The following is a 14,467-nucleotide window of genomic DNA, read 5'->3' as shown; positions in this document are numbered from 1 at the left end:
GTTCCCTGACTCAGTGTTCCTGGGCATGAGAAGCTCTCCTCTTTCCCCTTTGTCTGTATTGCTCCTGCCTTTCAGCTAGCATGAGTTGTGTTTGGCTGGTCTAGAGAGGTCTCTATGGCTCTTTGATAATTTTCTCAACTTCTTCAAGTCTGTGTCCATGTGTCCATGGAAGATTCAAAAAGCTGACCACAGATGGATTAAGATACTTGGAGTGGCTGTTCTTCCTATCCTCCTTCCTCCTTCCCAAAGTCCTGGTCTTCAGTTCCAGCTGTGCAGAACCTTCTGGAATGTGCTTCCCTTTGCCTTTTCTGCTCTGAATCTTTCCCTGATCCCTGCTTACACATTCTCAACTCCCAAATCATTATTCAAAGAGGACGTTTACCAATGTGTTCTCATCAGGAACACACAGCCAGTCTCTGCACATGGCTTTGCTGTGTGAGCCTTCCCTACTTTCTCCCACCTGCTCTTTTCTCAGTGTATGAGGAGGAGGATGTAGGGAATGCACATGCTCAAACAAATGGCTACAGAATTGAGAAACATATTCATCATTTAAGCATCATTATTGACCCTCTAATCTAAACCAGGATTAATCTGTTATAAGTTCACACATACACACACACACACACACACACACACACACATATATACATATACATATATATATATGCAACTCTGTTTGGCTCACTAATGGGCACTGGGAAAAAGTACAAAAACTTTCCTCGCTTGCTAAAGAACTTTGTTTTATTTAATTATTTTGAAAGTCAATCATATCTATGGTAAGATGAATAGAACTCATATTTCTTAACACCCTACCCCGCCCCATTCATTCAATAAAGCTTGTTAAATTTCTGCCAAAGGTCAGTCAAGACAGAAAGACATGCAATGGTCCCTGGTACCAGCAGGACTCAGAGTCCAAAGGATGCTCAGCCTTGGTTGAAGCTGCTGCTGCTTTTCAGAGACACACTAAACCTGGGCTGGCCTTATATGGCTTAGCTAGTATACAGATAAATGGGGAGGGGGGTATGGTTTCAGTCATTTTTTGTATAGTACTTTTTATTCTTTTTTTGATATTTGCCTGTGTGTATACAATATATTCTGATTATATCTATATCTGGACACACCCTCAGCCCATTCCCCTCCCAATGTCATGTCCTCTTCCATTTCTGAAAGGACATAAACCAGAGTCCAGTTAGTGCTGCCCATATGGATATCACTCTGGGGCCATCTAGGGGAGTGTGGGCAACCTGCCTATGGCCACACTGCTAAAGAAAGACTACTCTCCCCTCCCAGTAGCCATTAACTTCTGACAGGACAGCTCTTCAGCTAGCAAGGGGTCTCCACCTCCTTGCTGGAATTTTGACTGACTTGGTTTTGTGCAGGTAACCACAGCTGTTCTAAGTTCAGAAATGTACTGGCCATATAATGTCCAAAGACAGACTTTCAGAAGGCTTTTCCCTGTCCACTAGCTCCTGCATTCTCTCTGCCCTCTCTTGCATGGTGGTCTCTGTTGGTTCAGATCTAGAGGCTCCCAGAATTAAACAGATCCACTGCTTTACACCTCTGGTCAGATGGTGAAAGAATCTATTCATCTCATGGCCAGAAAGCAAAAAAAAAGAAGAGGAAAACAGGTTCCCACACAACCAACTCAAGGGCAGGATTTAGAGACCTGCCACCAGGCTCTACCATGGAAAGGTCCCACTCCCTAGAAGCAAGCTGTGAGCAAATGCACCTAAGCTACAGCATCTTGCTGAAAATCACTCTGAAGGCAAAGCTGGACTCTGCCCTCACAGAGAAGTATGAACTTTTCCTTTGGAAACAATTCTCTTCTACTCAAAGCCTTTCCACACTGGCTAGACCAAAGCAGAAAAGTCTTGGTTGTCATTCAGTTGGATTGCTATTTTCAGACCCTCAGAAACTCATTTCCATGTACTTAGAAAATTCACTGGGTCTATCACCTTGTTCCCAAGTACTCTTTTCTGAGGGCATTCCAGAACTTATGCCTTATCCCATCAGATTCCACAAGGTCCTGTCATGAGAGACGACTTCTTCTTCTCTTCCTCCTCCTCCTCCTCTTCCTCCTCCTCCTCCTCCTCCTTATTCTTATTCTTCTTCTTCTTATTCTTTGCATTGCTTTACAGCTCTTCACAGGAGTATCACACTGAACTCTGAAGATCTGATTTGATTATATTGGAAGTCAGATCAATATACACAGAGATCCATTTTTTCACAATCCTGTTCTCCCACAGACAGGTTGATAATGTCCCTAGCCATCTCCCTCAATCTGAAGAAAGGCAGATGAAGAACAGGAGTCATTAACTTTATAACTACAGGCACCTATGAGTTCTTTATTTTATTTTATTTTATTTTATTTTATTTTATTTTATTTTATTTTACTTTTGTCAGTTACATGATCTCACCTCCAGCTCTGTTTCTAAACCTATCACGTACAAAATTATGACACTCTGACTTCAGAGACATATCAAGTAAGAGAACATGTTTGGTACATCCCCATCTTTATAGTGACATTCATGGCCAAATACCTAAAGGTTGATAAGATTTGACTCAGAAGGACTTATAGAAAGAAAGAAAGACTTAAACTTCTCCTTCTGCCCATTTAACTACCCAATTGTTTGTATATCTATCTTCCTCATCTGTAAATGGAAAAGCAAAAGACTTTTCTCCTTATAAGTATTCATCAAATGAGGCAATATATGGACAACATGAGTGTTAATCTTCATTGTGCACTTAGATAGGAATAGCCTGGTAATCTTATCTCTGGGAGTATCTGTGAGGGTGCTCTAACTAAGAAGGGAAGACTCACTCTAATCGGGGCAACACCATTCCATGGGCTACAGCTCCAAACTGACTAATGGGAGGAAGCCAAGTCACATTATAACCATCCATTTAATGTTCCTACTGCCATGTCTTCCCACCATGATGGACTGTACTCTCAAACCAGAAGCCAAAATGAAGCCTTCCTTCCTCCCTTAAATTGCTCTCATTGGGTGTTTTGTCACGGCAACGAAAGAGTTTCTAGTGTGTAACCAAGTGCTTGGTGCTTGATAAATGGTCAGTTGATGATGGCTATTGTTACTAACTTCTCCAAGACATACTCAGCATGCTTGATTTACTATAGAAAACTAAATGTTCCATCTGTTGCATTTAAGTGAGACTGGACTAGGGGACTGTAGAAAGTGAGACTCAGCCCTATCTTATTTATTGCTATATAATGAGCATTTTGCACAATTTCATTGTTCATATCTCTCTGTAGAACTGGATCAAAATGACTTTTGTTCTTCTAGGCCAATTCCTCACATACATTACCCAGGGTTTGCCATTAGCTGTGGCCCTGACCATCTTCTCTCTAGGGCTCAGTTTCCTAGTGTCTTACAAAAAGTAATGAGTTCTGGACCCCAGGATAAAGTTCTTCAACTGTGAAGTTAATCATACTCTTAAGCATTTGACTCAGGTCTCAGGCTGGAAACAGTCCCTGTCACCTATGAATTTTGTCATCTGTTGGATACTTAGCTTCTGACAGAACTTGATTCATGAAACATATTGTCAGGCACTAGGCATACGGGAGCTTAGGTGATATTTGTTGATAGTTCCCCATGTCCATTCCAGTTATCTTGGAGAATATAATTTATATTCTATTGGTCATTAGGGTAGGGCTTCACTACAAAATAATAAATAAGTAAAAAAAAAATTACCATGCTCAAAAGAACATAGTTGAAATTGCCTTTTCTACACAGTTTTACTCATTCTTAAATGTTCAACCCTATTTAGGGTTGGGGTGCTAGGATCAAATCCAGGAGACTCATTCATGCTAGATGCAAGTATTCTACCATTGACCTATACCCCTAGTGATGTCTTATGTCTATTAAAGTGTGTGTTATGATAACATACACAAGTGTGTATAGCTGTACATGTACATACATGCATAAATGTTTCAAGTGAAGTATGTTCTGTTTATAGAGCATAGTTGAGAAGTGCTGAGTAGTAACACAGGACTCTATAGAGCCAGTCATAATGGTACATAACTATGATCTCAACCCTGGGGAGGATGAGGCATAAGGATCATGAGTTCAAGGCCACCATGAGCCCATTCTCCAAACCCTACAAATATACCATTTATGACATAGTATCTGTCACCCAGGAACTTATCAGCAAAGTAAACATTTAAACATTGGAACCACAATCATAAAATACAATCTTTCAAAATTTCTTGCGAAGACCCAAAAAAGAGATGAGATTTGAGTTGTCTCTTAAAGAATGGAACATGTTTTTAAAAGACTGAGCAAGGTAAGGATGGAAGTCTGAGAAAGGTGAAGGCATTTGAAGAGGCGTTCCTCCAACAAGCTTTTGCTGAGGTTTGCACCAGGCTGTACAGGACTGCAAAAATGAATGTGGAATGTGATGCCTTTGGGGAGCACAGAGTCTGACCAGAGATGATGAGTCCTAGACACAAACCAAGACAGCAGCTACAACAGAAGAGCCTAGGAAGCTGAAGAGCACAAAGGAGAGATGTAGTACCTTGCATGGTATTGGGGGATGGGGGAGGAAAGACATCACCAGACAAGGGACACACACATAGAGCTTTGCAACGGAGCAGGTCAGTCCTGAGGACTAGAGAGAATAACAGCATTCCTAGCACAGAGAATGAGCTAGAAAAAATGAATATTCTAGATTAAGGTTAAAATGTAGCTTCTCTGGACCAGCTCTAAATTAACCTTTCATGTCTAGTTTTTATGCTTCATCTTCATGATGAGTTTAATGTTGACCATCTGTTCCCCTGTCTTCAACCATAATGTAAAACCATATCAGTAGGCACTCTGGCCATTTTGTTCCATGAGTGGGAATAGTTGATACTCATTGATCACTTGGTTATGGCCAGGGGAGTGTCTGACCAACAGTCCTGTGTCTTCTGACTCCAAAGGAGCCTGTGCTGAGGCAAAGTAGATACGGTACAGAAGAGGGAGCCTGTAGACAGTGGTGGCCAGAGCCTGTGTTCACTATGGGTCAGAAGGCAAGAAAAGGGGGCCAGCTAATACAGCAAATGGAGAATACTTCAATGAAAAGACATCATTTTTGCTCATGTGAGGACTTTCTGGCACATTCAGAGAGACAAACCTCCTTGCTGTTCTTCTTGTTCAGTCCTGCAACCTCTCTACTTATGAAGTAGTTTGAATTCTAGTATCCCATCCAAATATGTGCATGTTATGGATGTCAAGCAGTCTTCTGGAGACATTTACAGAAAATGGGGATCAGAAGGGGAAGTGACGAGGACAGGATGTACCTTGAAAGAATCACCCCTAGTGACCTGCCTCCTACGACCACCTCCTACAAGCCCATTCAGCCAGAATTCCTCAACTGATGAACCTGATGATGAAGTTAACTCCTTAACAATCCACCCACCTGTCAATAAAGCCACCATCTTAGGAGCAAGCCTTCAACATAGGAGCCTCTTGGGGAATATATTGATCTTGTGGCTATGGCCAAATAGCTCACAAGAAGCCATTAAAAGAAGATGGGTTTGTTTGGGCTTACAATGTGGAGAAGGTATTGGTGTCAGGGGAGTGAGTGGCTAGTCATATTATATTTCAGTCAGGAAGAGAAAAACCAGAGAAGAAATAGGGCTGGACTATAAAACATCAAGACCCAAGCCCAGTGGGCCTCTTCCCTCAATGAAGCTCTATCCCCTACAAGTTCCAGAGCTTTCCAAATGGTACCACCAGCTGGGAGCCAACTGTTCAAACATATGCACCTCTGGGGGATATTTTATACTCAAATAACTACAGTGAGACACTATTATACTAAAAAAGATACAATCTACAAAACGTTGTCATTCCCTTAAATATTAAGAGAGAAGCTCTCACATAAAATGTTACCACAAGAATGTAAAGTATATTTTTTAAAAATTTAAGTTACTCCCTGCATAGGCAAGCATCAGGCATAGCTGGTTCTGTTCCCCCACCACTTCTGTCCCTACTTCTCTCTGTCCTAGTAGCCATCACTGGTATCAAAAGGTATATGAACACCAGAGACCTAAAGTATATAATTTAAGGGGTAATCCAAAACACAGATGGGCTATGGAAACAAAGGGACAGAGAAACAGCTACTGGCTGTGACTTGGACATCCCATTGGTGAACATTCTCTTTTCCAGGTATGTAGACCCATGACCAAGAGTAAACAGTCCAAAGAACATAACTTAATTTAGGATAATGACCATGTTGAGCTCATAGGTATCTTGACGGGAGCTTCTATGTTATTACAGCATTTCAGTTTCCAAGAAAAACTTTATGCAGCCAGAACAGCCACAGCTGGCCACTCATTGCTGATTTTCACATTCATTTATGTGAACATCCTTCTCCATGGAAAACTTTCTTAGCAGTCAGGGTCTATGGCTAGGAGTGCTGTTTGGAAAGCCTAAACCACACTCTAGTCTCCACAGAGTCAGACCATTTGTCCTCAGAGGTAGGCTCATGCAGTAGGTTCTTCTAGCTTGGAGTATTATTGTTCTAGCACCTCCTGCAAGTGGGATGTCCAGGAAGGGTCATGGTGGGTGGGTATTTTGAGATCTCCCTGGTTCTTCTGGGATAGAGCAATGGTAAGTTCTCCTGTATCTTGAGGCTTTATCTCTGCTTCCAAGCCTAGCCATGGAGGCTCCACAGCCAACAAGGCAGTCTGGTCTTCCAGAGCATGTCCATGTGCCCAAGCATCTATCTGGCATACCCTCCAGGTATGCCCTGGTCCAGACACTGACGATCTAGAAACAAAGAGAAAGTCATGCTCTAGATACATGTGGACAGATATGTGCCCGGAGAGGACATGACATCATGGAACCCTGTCCACCTCAGCAATTATATGTTATTAGGTCCTTTGCCAGAGAGAAGTCAGATCTTAATCTTACACTCAAGCTAGTTTTCAAGGGTGTGGCAGACCCAAGCAAGGGGCAGCGCAGACAAAGTGTACAACATTCCATTAGCCCTGATACAGTAAGTATTTTATATGCAGGACAGCAGCCTACAGCATCTTGGTTAACATGCCTCAGAAAGAATGAGATAGGGGGTTGGGGTGGGGAAGAGGTGGAAAGGTATAGTCACCTTCTAGAGTGCTTCTTCCAGGTAAAGATGTTGGGTGGGTACAAGCCAACTGACCTACACAGAGAGTTCAAAAGCTGAAGTAAGAGGTTCTGTTCTCGAGTCTTGTCCTATATGGATGAAGGCCAAGAGAAAAGAACATAGACCCGGAGTCAGGGGGGTTATGCCTGAGTCCTGACCTTGTGTACTGCTAACTGGTTTACATTAAAACGTACATGCTAGCAGGCTGGAGAGATGGCTCAATGGTTAAGAGCACCAACTGCTCTTCCAGAGGTCCTGAGTTCAATTCCCAGCACCAACATGGTGGCTTACAGCCATCTGTAATGAGATCCAATGCCCTCTTCTGGTGTGTCTGAAGACAACTAGAATGTTCTCATATGAATAAAATAAATAAATCTTTCTCAAAAAATGTACATGCTATAAAGACTATGTTTGGGGATGGTGTGATCTTTGTTACCCTGAACCTTGTTGCTACTGGGCTACAAACACCCCTAGATACAGAGAGTTGAGGGGAGGGGAGGCATGGGTCCCCAGGACTGGGGCTAAACTCCAATAGAACATTTTCCCAGGAGAAGAAAAATAGCCTTCCTTCTAGGACTGTATGCCCAGGAGCCAAACTAATGAGGCTTAGGGCAGTAGACACCTATCTCCGATTCCGTTCCTCCTTCAGCCAGCCACTCAGCTGTGGTCCTCATCCACTGGCACCCACTGAGCTCAACAATGCTGTCCTTCTTCATTCACGATCAGCCTTGTCCCAGACAGGGTGTACAAGGGCTGATAGAAGACATCTGCGAAGAATGGCAGGGCTCTGGCATTTGTCCACAGAAGTGCTGGGGTGCTGGGGTTGCAGGCAGGCAGACTCCTGTGTCCAGCTCTTATGCAGGTTCCAGGGATTCAAACTTAAGTCACCATGCTTGTGTGACAAGCACTTTACTCACTGAGACATGTCCTCAACTCTCTTTCTTAATTGTAACTCAGGCCCCAAGATAGATTCATTTACTCAGAACACCTGCACGAACAGTCCTCTATGCAAAAAGAGAAAGGAAATAAAGCTAAGATGAAAGGAAATTAGAATATACATTAAGAACATTGGCATGAGAAGAAATCCTTCCTGAAAATGTTTAGCATTTTTTTCCTTAAAAAGAAAGCCAGACCATAAAGCAAAACACACTTGTTAACAAACAAAACGCTCACATATCCAACATGTCAGCTTTTTCCAAGACAAGCTAACATTTTGCTCTGTCGGCTTTTCCTAATGCAAACATTTTATTTTTCCCAAGTCCTCGCTGTGGGAAACATTTACATATCCATCTCTCTGTGGCCCCAGGGTTTCCCTGGGCAGTGAAGTATGTGCTTGGTGGTTTCCGAGGCGCGGGCTGCTTCATTTTGCCTACCCCAGCAGATCTTTACAAATGACATTTTCCAGACATCCCGCCTCCAAAACACACTTGTGAGTTAGATGATGTAGAATCTTCTCAACCTTGACAACTGTCATCCCCGATTCCCTTCCGCAGCTAGCCACAGCTGTGCACCCGGTGGCGGGACAAATGAAAAATGGCTGGACCTTTATTGTGTTTGTTAGGTACCAACAGCCTAATCCCTACAGACCTACAGGTCTATGGATGTCTGCTCATTTGTTTTCATTAAACTGGTCTCTAGGCTGTTGCTGTGTTTGGAATAATATTGAACTGTGTGGGAAGAAGGGACTTGGCTTTGGGTCAGGCCTCAGTCTGGGGTCAGGCCTCCCACGGTGGCTGCTGCATTCTGGCCCCAGAAGCCAGATCTGCAACATAGAATTCTGCTCTTGGTTCTCCTAGAGCTGAGTACTGCTTGCTTCTGCTCTGGGGTCACTTATTGGCTTGATCCCATCCTTTCAGGCCTATGGCCCTTCCACCCCAACCCTACATGGGCTCCAGGCAAGTTTTAGTCCTTTCCTAAGTGTTTGAACTGATCAGGCAAACTGGAAGAGAGGTGTCACAGAACCATGTAGCTCAAAACCAATATATACCTGGAAGTAAGTACTGGTGTGGAAGTATTTACTGGTAGTAAAGGTAACGTTAGAACTGAGGACAGGACTGGAAAGAGAAAGTATGACTTTCCTAATTTTAATTTATGTGTATTTCATTTATTACTTTCTCAGTTGCTAAGTATGTGTTTTCCCTCTGTGCTACATGGTCAGCCCCAGAATCCACAGTGTCAACTTGTGGTGGTTGAATTGAATTGATATGACAGCTCTTACCATGGTTGTCAAATGACCCTTGGTCTCTCCAGAGCTCTAATTGATTGCTAGCAGCATCTTAGTTGGGCCATTAAGAAGTTATCTGTGAAATGGCCCCAGTGGCACCTTGGCTAGGGTATTGTGATTCTGCAATGTTACGGTAACTTGAGCTGCCTCCTGTGAATGACTGGTGCTTGCGATGGGGAAAATGGTAGCCTTTCTGGTTCCTATTTGATGGACCGATGATGCACAGGTCAGGATGCATTCTAGCAACATGATATCCGGGTTGTAAGATTTCCTCCTCTTCCTTTAGCAGTTTCCTAAATAGAATGAACCTGAAGGCATCCAGAAACTCCTGTCCCAGTATGCTTTGTGTTGGTTCCTTTCACCAGCCTGTCAGCTGAGGACAATATTACAGACATGATTAACCATAACCTACATGGAATATTGCCTGCTGATTTCCTAGGGTCCGTAGGATTCTTGTTAATGCCGTACAAAAAAAAGGTTACAGAGGGTTGCAAGGTAGTTCAGTGGATAAAAGTGTTTGCTGTGTTAGCCTGGTGGCCTTAGTTCTACCCCTAGAAACCATAGAAAGGTGGAAGGTAAGAAGCAGTTCCAAAGTGTTGTCTTCTAACTACCACACATGCACTGTGGCATATGTGTGCCCTTACAAATACATCATGCACACACACTAATAAATACAAATATGGTGGATGTATGGGTGTGTGTGTGTGCCTCTAGTCATGATGGGAGTTGATCTTTTTGCTGCTTAGGGAGTCATATTTTCACTTCTCTGGCTTGTTAATGTATAGAGGGTGTGGTTCATTTGATGAGATTTAACTTCAGCACATTCAGTGTGGGTTCCCTTAATTTGATTGTTGGGTCATGTGCTCCTTCCAGACCCATAGAGATCTAGCACAGTGGTTGTGCACACACTCACTTCTTACTCTTGTCTTGCAGGCTCTGTGGTTACCCTCCTTTTTATGATGAAAATGACTCCAAGCTGTTTGAACAGATCCTCAAGGCAGAATATGAGTTTGATTCCCCCTACTGGGATGATATCTCCGACTCTGGTGGGTATCCTATGGCCTTTATATCCTGACAACTTAACGTAGAGATTCAAGGACCCTGGGACTCAGAATGGCCCTGAGGCTTCTGTCTTCTTCTCCTGGGGTTACTGTAACAAAATACCACAGGCTGTGTAGCTTAAATACCAAACATTTATTTTGCACAATTCTGAAGGCTAGAAGTACTGGATCAAATCCACTGCATGTCTGATGAGGGTCTGCTTTCTAATTAATTCATAGGCAGCTGTCTTCTTGGTATCTTTGCATATGAAGGGGGAGGCAAGGGCTTCTGAGTCTCTTTCATAAGAACACTCCTGTCTTTCATGAGAGCCCTGCATATAGGACCCTAAGAACTTCCCAAAGGTCTACTTCAGATGCCTTCATCATGGGAATAAGGATCTCAACAAAAGAATCGTGGTCTCCACAGGCATTCAGTCTATGGCCGCTCCTGAGGATGCTCTGTGAGCTAGCTACATCTTTAGGCTTGACTTGGAGGATATTCTTGCTACATAAAGCAAGGGATGTGGACTTGCTCATCTAATCTTCCTCTTCCTGATATGGGTACTCAGGGGTGAAATGTTATTAGCTGGCAGTGGATGGGTACCACGTAGGAGCTGAGTGTTAGAAGTCTGAACATGGGCTCACATACCCAGTCCTCAGAATGACCCAAGAGATGGGTATTTACATTATTCATATGTGACTGATGATGGAAACTCAGGCTCTGGGGGTAAATAAAATAACCTGCCTTAGTTTATAGAGTCAATATCTAGCAGAGCTGAGACCATAAACCCTAGTTTTCTTGGAGTCTACATTTTTATGACAAGACTATATTTCTGAAGTCACATATCCTTGGTAAAACATCCTTGCATAGAGCAGTCATGGTTTGCATGATGGGGCTTTCATGACTGAGGCCATAATTTTATTGTCTAGAGCCCACGTTTAGGGCCACAGTGCACCACACTGAAATACTTCCAGAGAGGATCATCAACCTTTCCAGGGGATAAAGACCAAAGGCAAGCCTAGGTGAACTTGCAAGAACCATAGAAGGAAGAAGGGAGGTGAATGGCCCTATTTGTTAATCTGTTACCCAGATCATTTTTATTATTTGTGTAATTTGCTTCTAATTGGAATCCCCTTGCCTGCTTCCTCAACCTTCCAAATCCTGGATCCAGGCTACCATTCTACAGGTTCCTCAAACAAACCTTGAAAGAAATACTGGACTTCTGAGCTTAGAAGCCAGAGGCTTCCTCCAAAAGCTGAGACCTATGTGTAGCAAGCTGCCATTATAGGACACAGGGTTCAAGCTGGCATATAGTTTCAGCTTTTGGTTCTATGTCCCTGTCCCTCCCATTCTCACTGGCCTTCTCTGAGCTTTGCCCTTTCCATGGTGACCAAGCCCCAGGATACATCTAGCTGTTGCTTTCTAGCTTCTAACTCTCTGAGGTGACAGCTCAAGTATAATGCAGATGCCCCTCTGGGTATACCACCCCAACATATAGCAGGTTCTGCCCCCTGCCGCCCCTCCACCATGACCTCTATGTTTGTTTTACTGGGCACTATATTGTACATGGTAAATATATTCAAAGGTCTCTGTGTTAAGAGTTTAGTCCTTAGCATGGCATTATTTCAAGGGGATGAAATCTTCATAAGATTGGATCTAATGGGAGATTTCCAGGTCATGGAGGTACCCTTGAAAAGACTATGACATACTGATCTCTTTCTCATTTCCTGACTATCACAAGGTGGGCTTCTTGCTCTGCCATGGATTCTCACTGCTTGCCAGAGGCCCCACCACAACAGCACTACCTGAAATCTCCAAAACTGGGAGCCACAAGAGACCTGTCCTCTTCCGTTCATCTTAGGTGTTTTGTTATAGGAGCAGAAACCTGATGAGCCCAGAGATTATCTTTTTCTACTCTAGTATTTGCTCACGGGTCTGTAACAGTAGACATTTGCTCTGTCTGGACCTATGACTCTCTTCGTATGCATTAACTCCCCTGTCTCTTACATAAGTCAGTAAATTAGCATTGCTACTCTCAATTGAAAGTGAGAAAGCTGAGACTTAGCAAGTCAAGCAGAAACCCAACGTCACACTAGCTGTCAGTGAATTTGGGTTCCAACCTCATGACATAGGCACACACAGATAATGTGTGGGATTCTATAGAGCATCAAGTCCCATTAGCGTTAAAGAAACACTAACTAGAAAAAGAAATAACCTGAAAGAGAAATTATAGATAACTACTGCCAAGGAAAAGAGTTCATCCAATTCCAATGTCTCACTGGGAGTTTTCTTCTGGCAAAAGTGATTCTCGGAACCACCTATAAGATAAAACGCTAACTGCCATTTTATATCCTTCTGAGTTATCCAAGACTGCATCCCAAGGGCATCAAAAGGTGCAAACACTGGCTTGGGAGATGAGGAAATGTGCCAGGGTGATATGGCGTGAACACCTGGGTGTTTTCATGAATAAGAGTCCATAGAAAAGTCTGCTGTGAGGGTGGGAGGCATGGCTCTTACAAAAGCCTTGTTTCTTACCACGGGTGTCGAGCTGCCTGCTCACAGGTGTATCTTTTATTTGGGTCTTTCTCCATCAGATTCCGAATGAAGTCTTTTGCTGTTCAAAAAGAAAGCAGAAGGAACAGAATCACCTTGAGGTTTGAAATAGGATGATTGGACACACTTGTGTTTTAAGCATGTATACCATTAAGAATATGAGACAGACTTTTTACCATCCCTATTGTACCCTGAACACAAAAATCACCAGTACTCAGGAAAAGCAGAGCCATGGCTGGCACTCCAACTCGGACCCAGTGAATGGAGAGGTGGCAGAGCCAGGCTGGGACCCTGACTTCTGGCTCTAGGATCTTTTCTGTTAGCTACTAAGGATGCCTTTGGTTTAGAGAATAAAGGAAATGATCTTCATAATTGCATGCCTCTTCCATTCACCACTGCCTTATAGAGAGATGCTTTTGGGACATCCCCTAAATGTGTTATAGACATAACTGTCCAGTAAGCTCACTAAGGAGCTGCAAAGCCACCGGGTCTCTTGTGGCTCCCAGTTTTGGAGATTTCAGGTAGTGCTGTTGTGGTGGGGCCTCTGGCAAGCAGTGAGAATCCATGGCAGAGCAAGAAGCCCACCTTGTGATAGTCAGGAAATGAGAAAGAGATCAGTATGTCATAGTCTTTTCAAGGGTACCTCCATGACCTGGAAATCTCCCATTAGATCCAATCTTATGAAGATTTCATCCCCTTGAAATAATGCCATGCTAAGGACTAAACTCTTAACACAGAGACCTTTGAATATATTTACATAGAGGCCATGGTGGGGGGGGGGGAGCAGGAGGCAGACAGAGAGGGCTCAGTGGTAGATCCCTTCCCTAATACTAGGCTTTCCCTAGTACAAGGCTTTGGCTTTACTCCCCCATCATACATGTACACGAGCGCGCGCGCGCGCACACGCACACACACACACACACACAACCTTAATTCAGGAGAAAGTTCTAATGAGCACTATGCAGAACTATCCTGTATTTTGCCTGTCCTCTTCCACAGCACTTCCTCCAGGCCATTAGCCCTCTGCAGGGAACCTGCTCAGAAGCACTGTGGTAACCCAGTCCACAGCATTTTAATTCACCACTCCTGCCCTGCTTTTGTTGAGTCTCTTTTGTGTTTCAGGAACTCTGGGGATGGCTTTAAAGTATTCACTCTATTTTCTCTACAATAACCCTGGGAGGTGGGTTTTCTGTTCACTTCAGAGATAAGGAAATAGTAACTGAGTAAAGACACCACAGCCAGCTAACGGCAACACCAGGGCTCTAGCCGGAAAGGTCAGACTCCACAGTGAATGCTCTTCATTCTATAAGAGATGAGCAGTGGCAGAGGGTAGAGAATCAAGGGAAATGTTTTCCGGAAAAGTGAATAATTCTGATCAGATGTCATCGAGATGCTTCTTAGTAACCTTGGATACTGGGTCCATGTATATGATGACACTTAGTAACCTTGGATAGTAGGTCCATACATATGATGACACTTGGTAACCTCAGATAGTGGGTCCATGTATATGATGACACTTAGTAACCT

The 14,467-nt window shown here is 43.4% G+C and overlaps 1 protein-coding gene across 1 annotated transcript in view; it reads left to right on the top strand.

Annotated features, from left to right (window-relative positions):
- Camk1d (calcium/calmodulin dependent protein kinase ID) overlaps nucleotides 1-14,467 on the top strand; it is a 386,144-nt gene that overhangs the window by 360,728 nt on the left and 10,949 nt on the right. The window contains exon 7 of the mRNA XM_028764793.1: nucleotides 10,280-10,396. Coding sequence (XP_028620626.1) covers nucleotides 10,280-10,396 — 117 coding nt within the window. The remainder of the gene's footprint in view (nucleotides 1-10,279; nucleotides 10,397-14,467) is intronic.

This window comes from Grammomys surdaster, unplaced genomic scaffold, assembly GCF_004785775.1.
Source record: "Grammomys surdaster isolate TR1022 unplaced genomic scaffold, NIH_TR_1.0 146, whole genome shotgun sequence".
In the NCBI taxonomy this organism is placed as follows: domain Eukaryota; kingdom Metazoa; phylum Chordata; class Mammalia; order Rodentia; family Muridae; genus Grammomys; species Grammomys surdaster.
The sequence above is the reverse complement of the archived record's forward strand: the minus strand, read 5'-3'. Positions and strand labels throughout refer to the sequence as shown.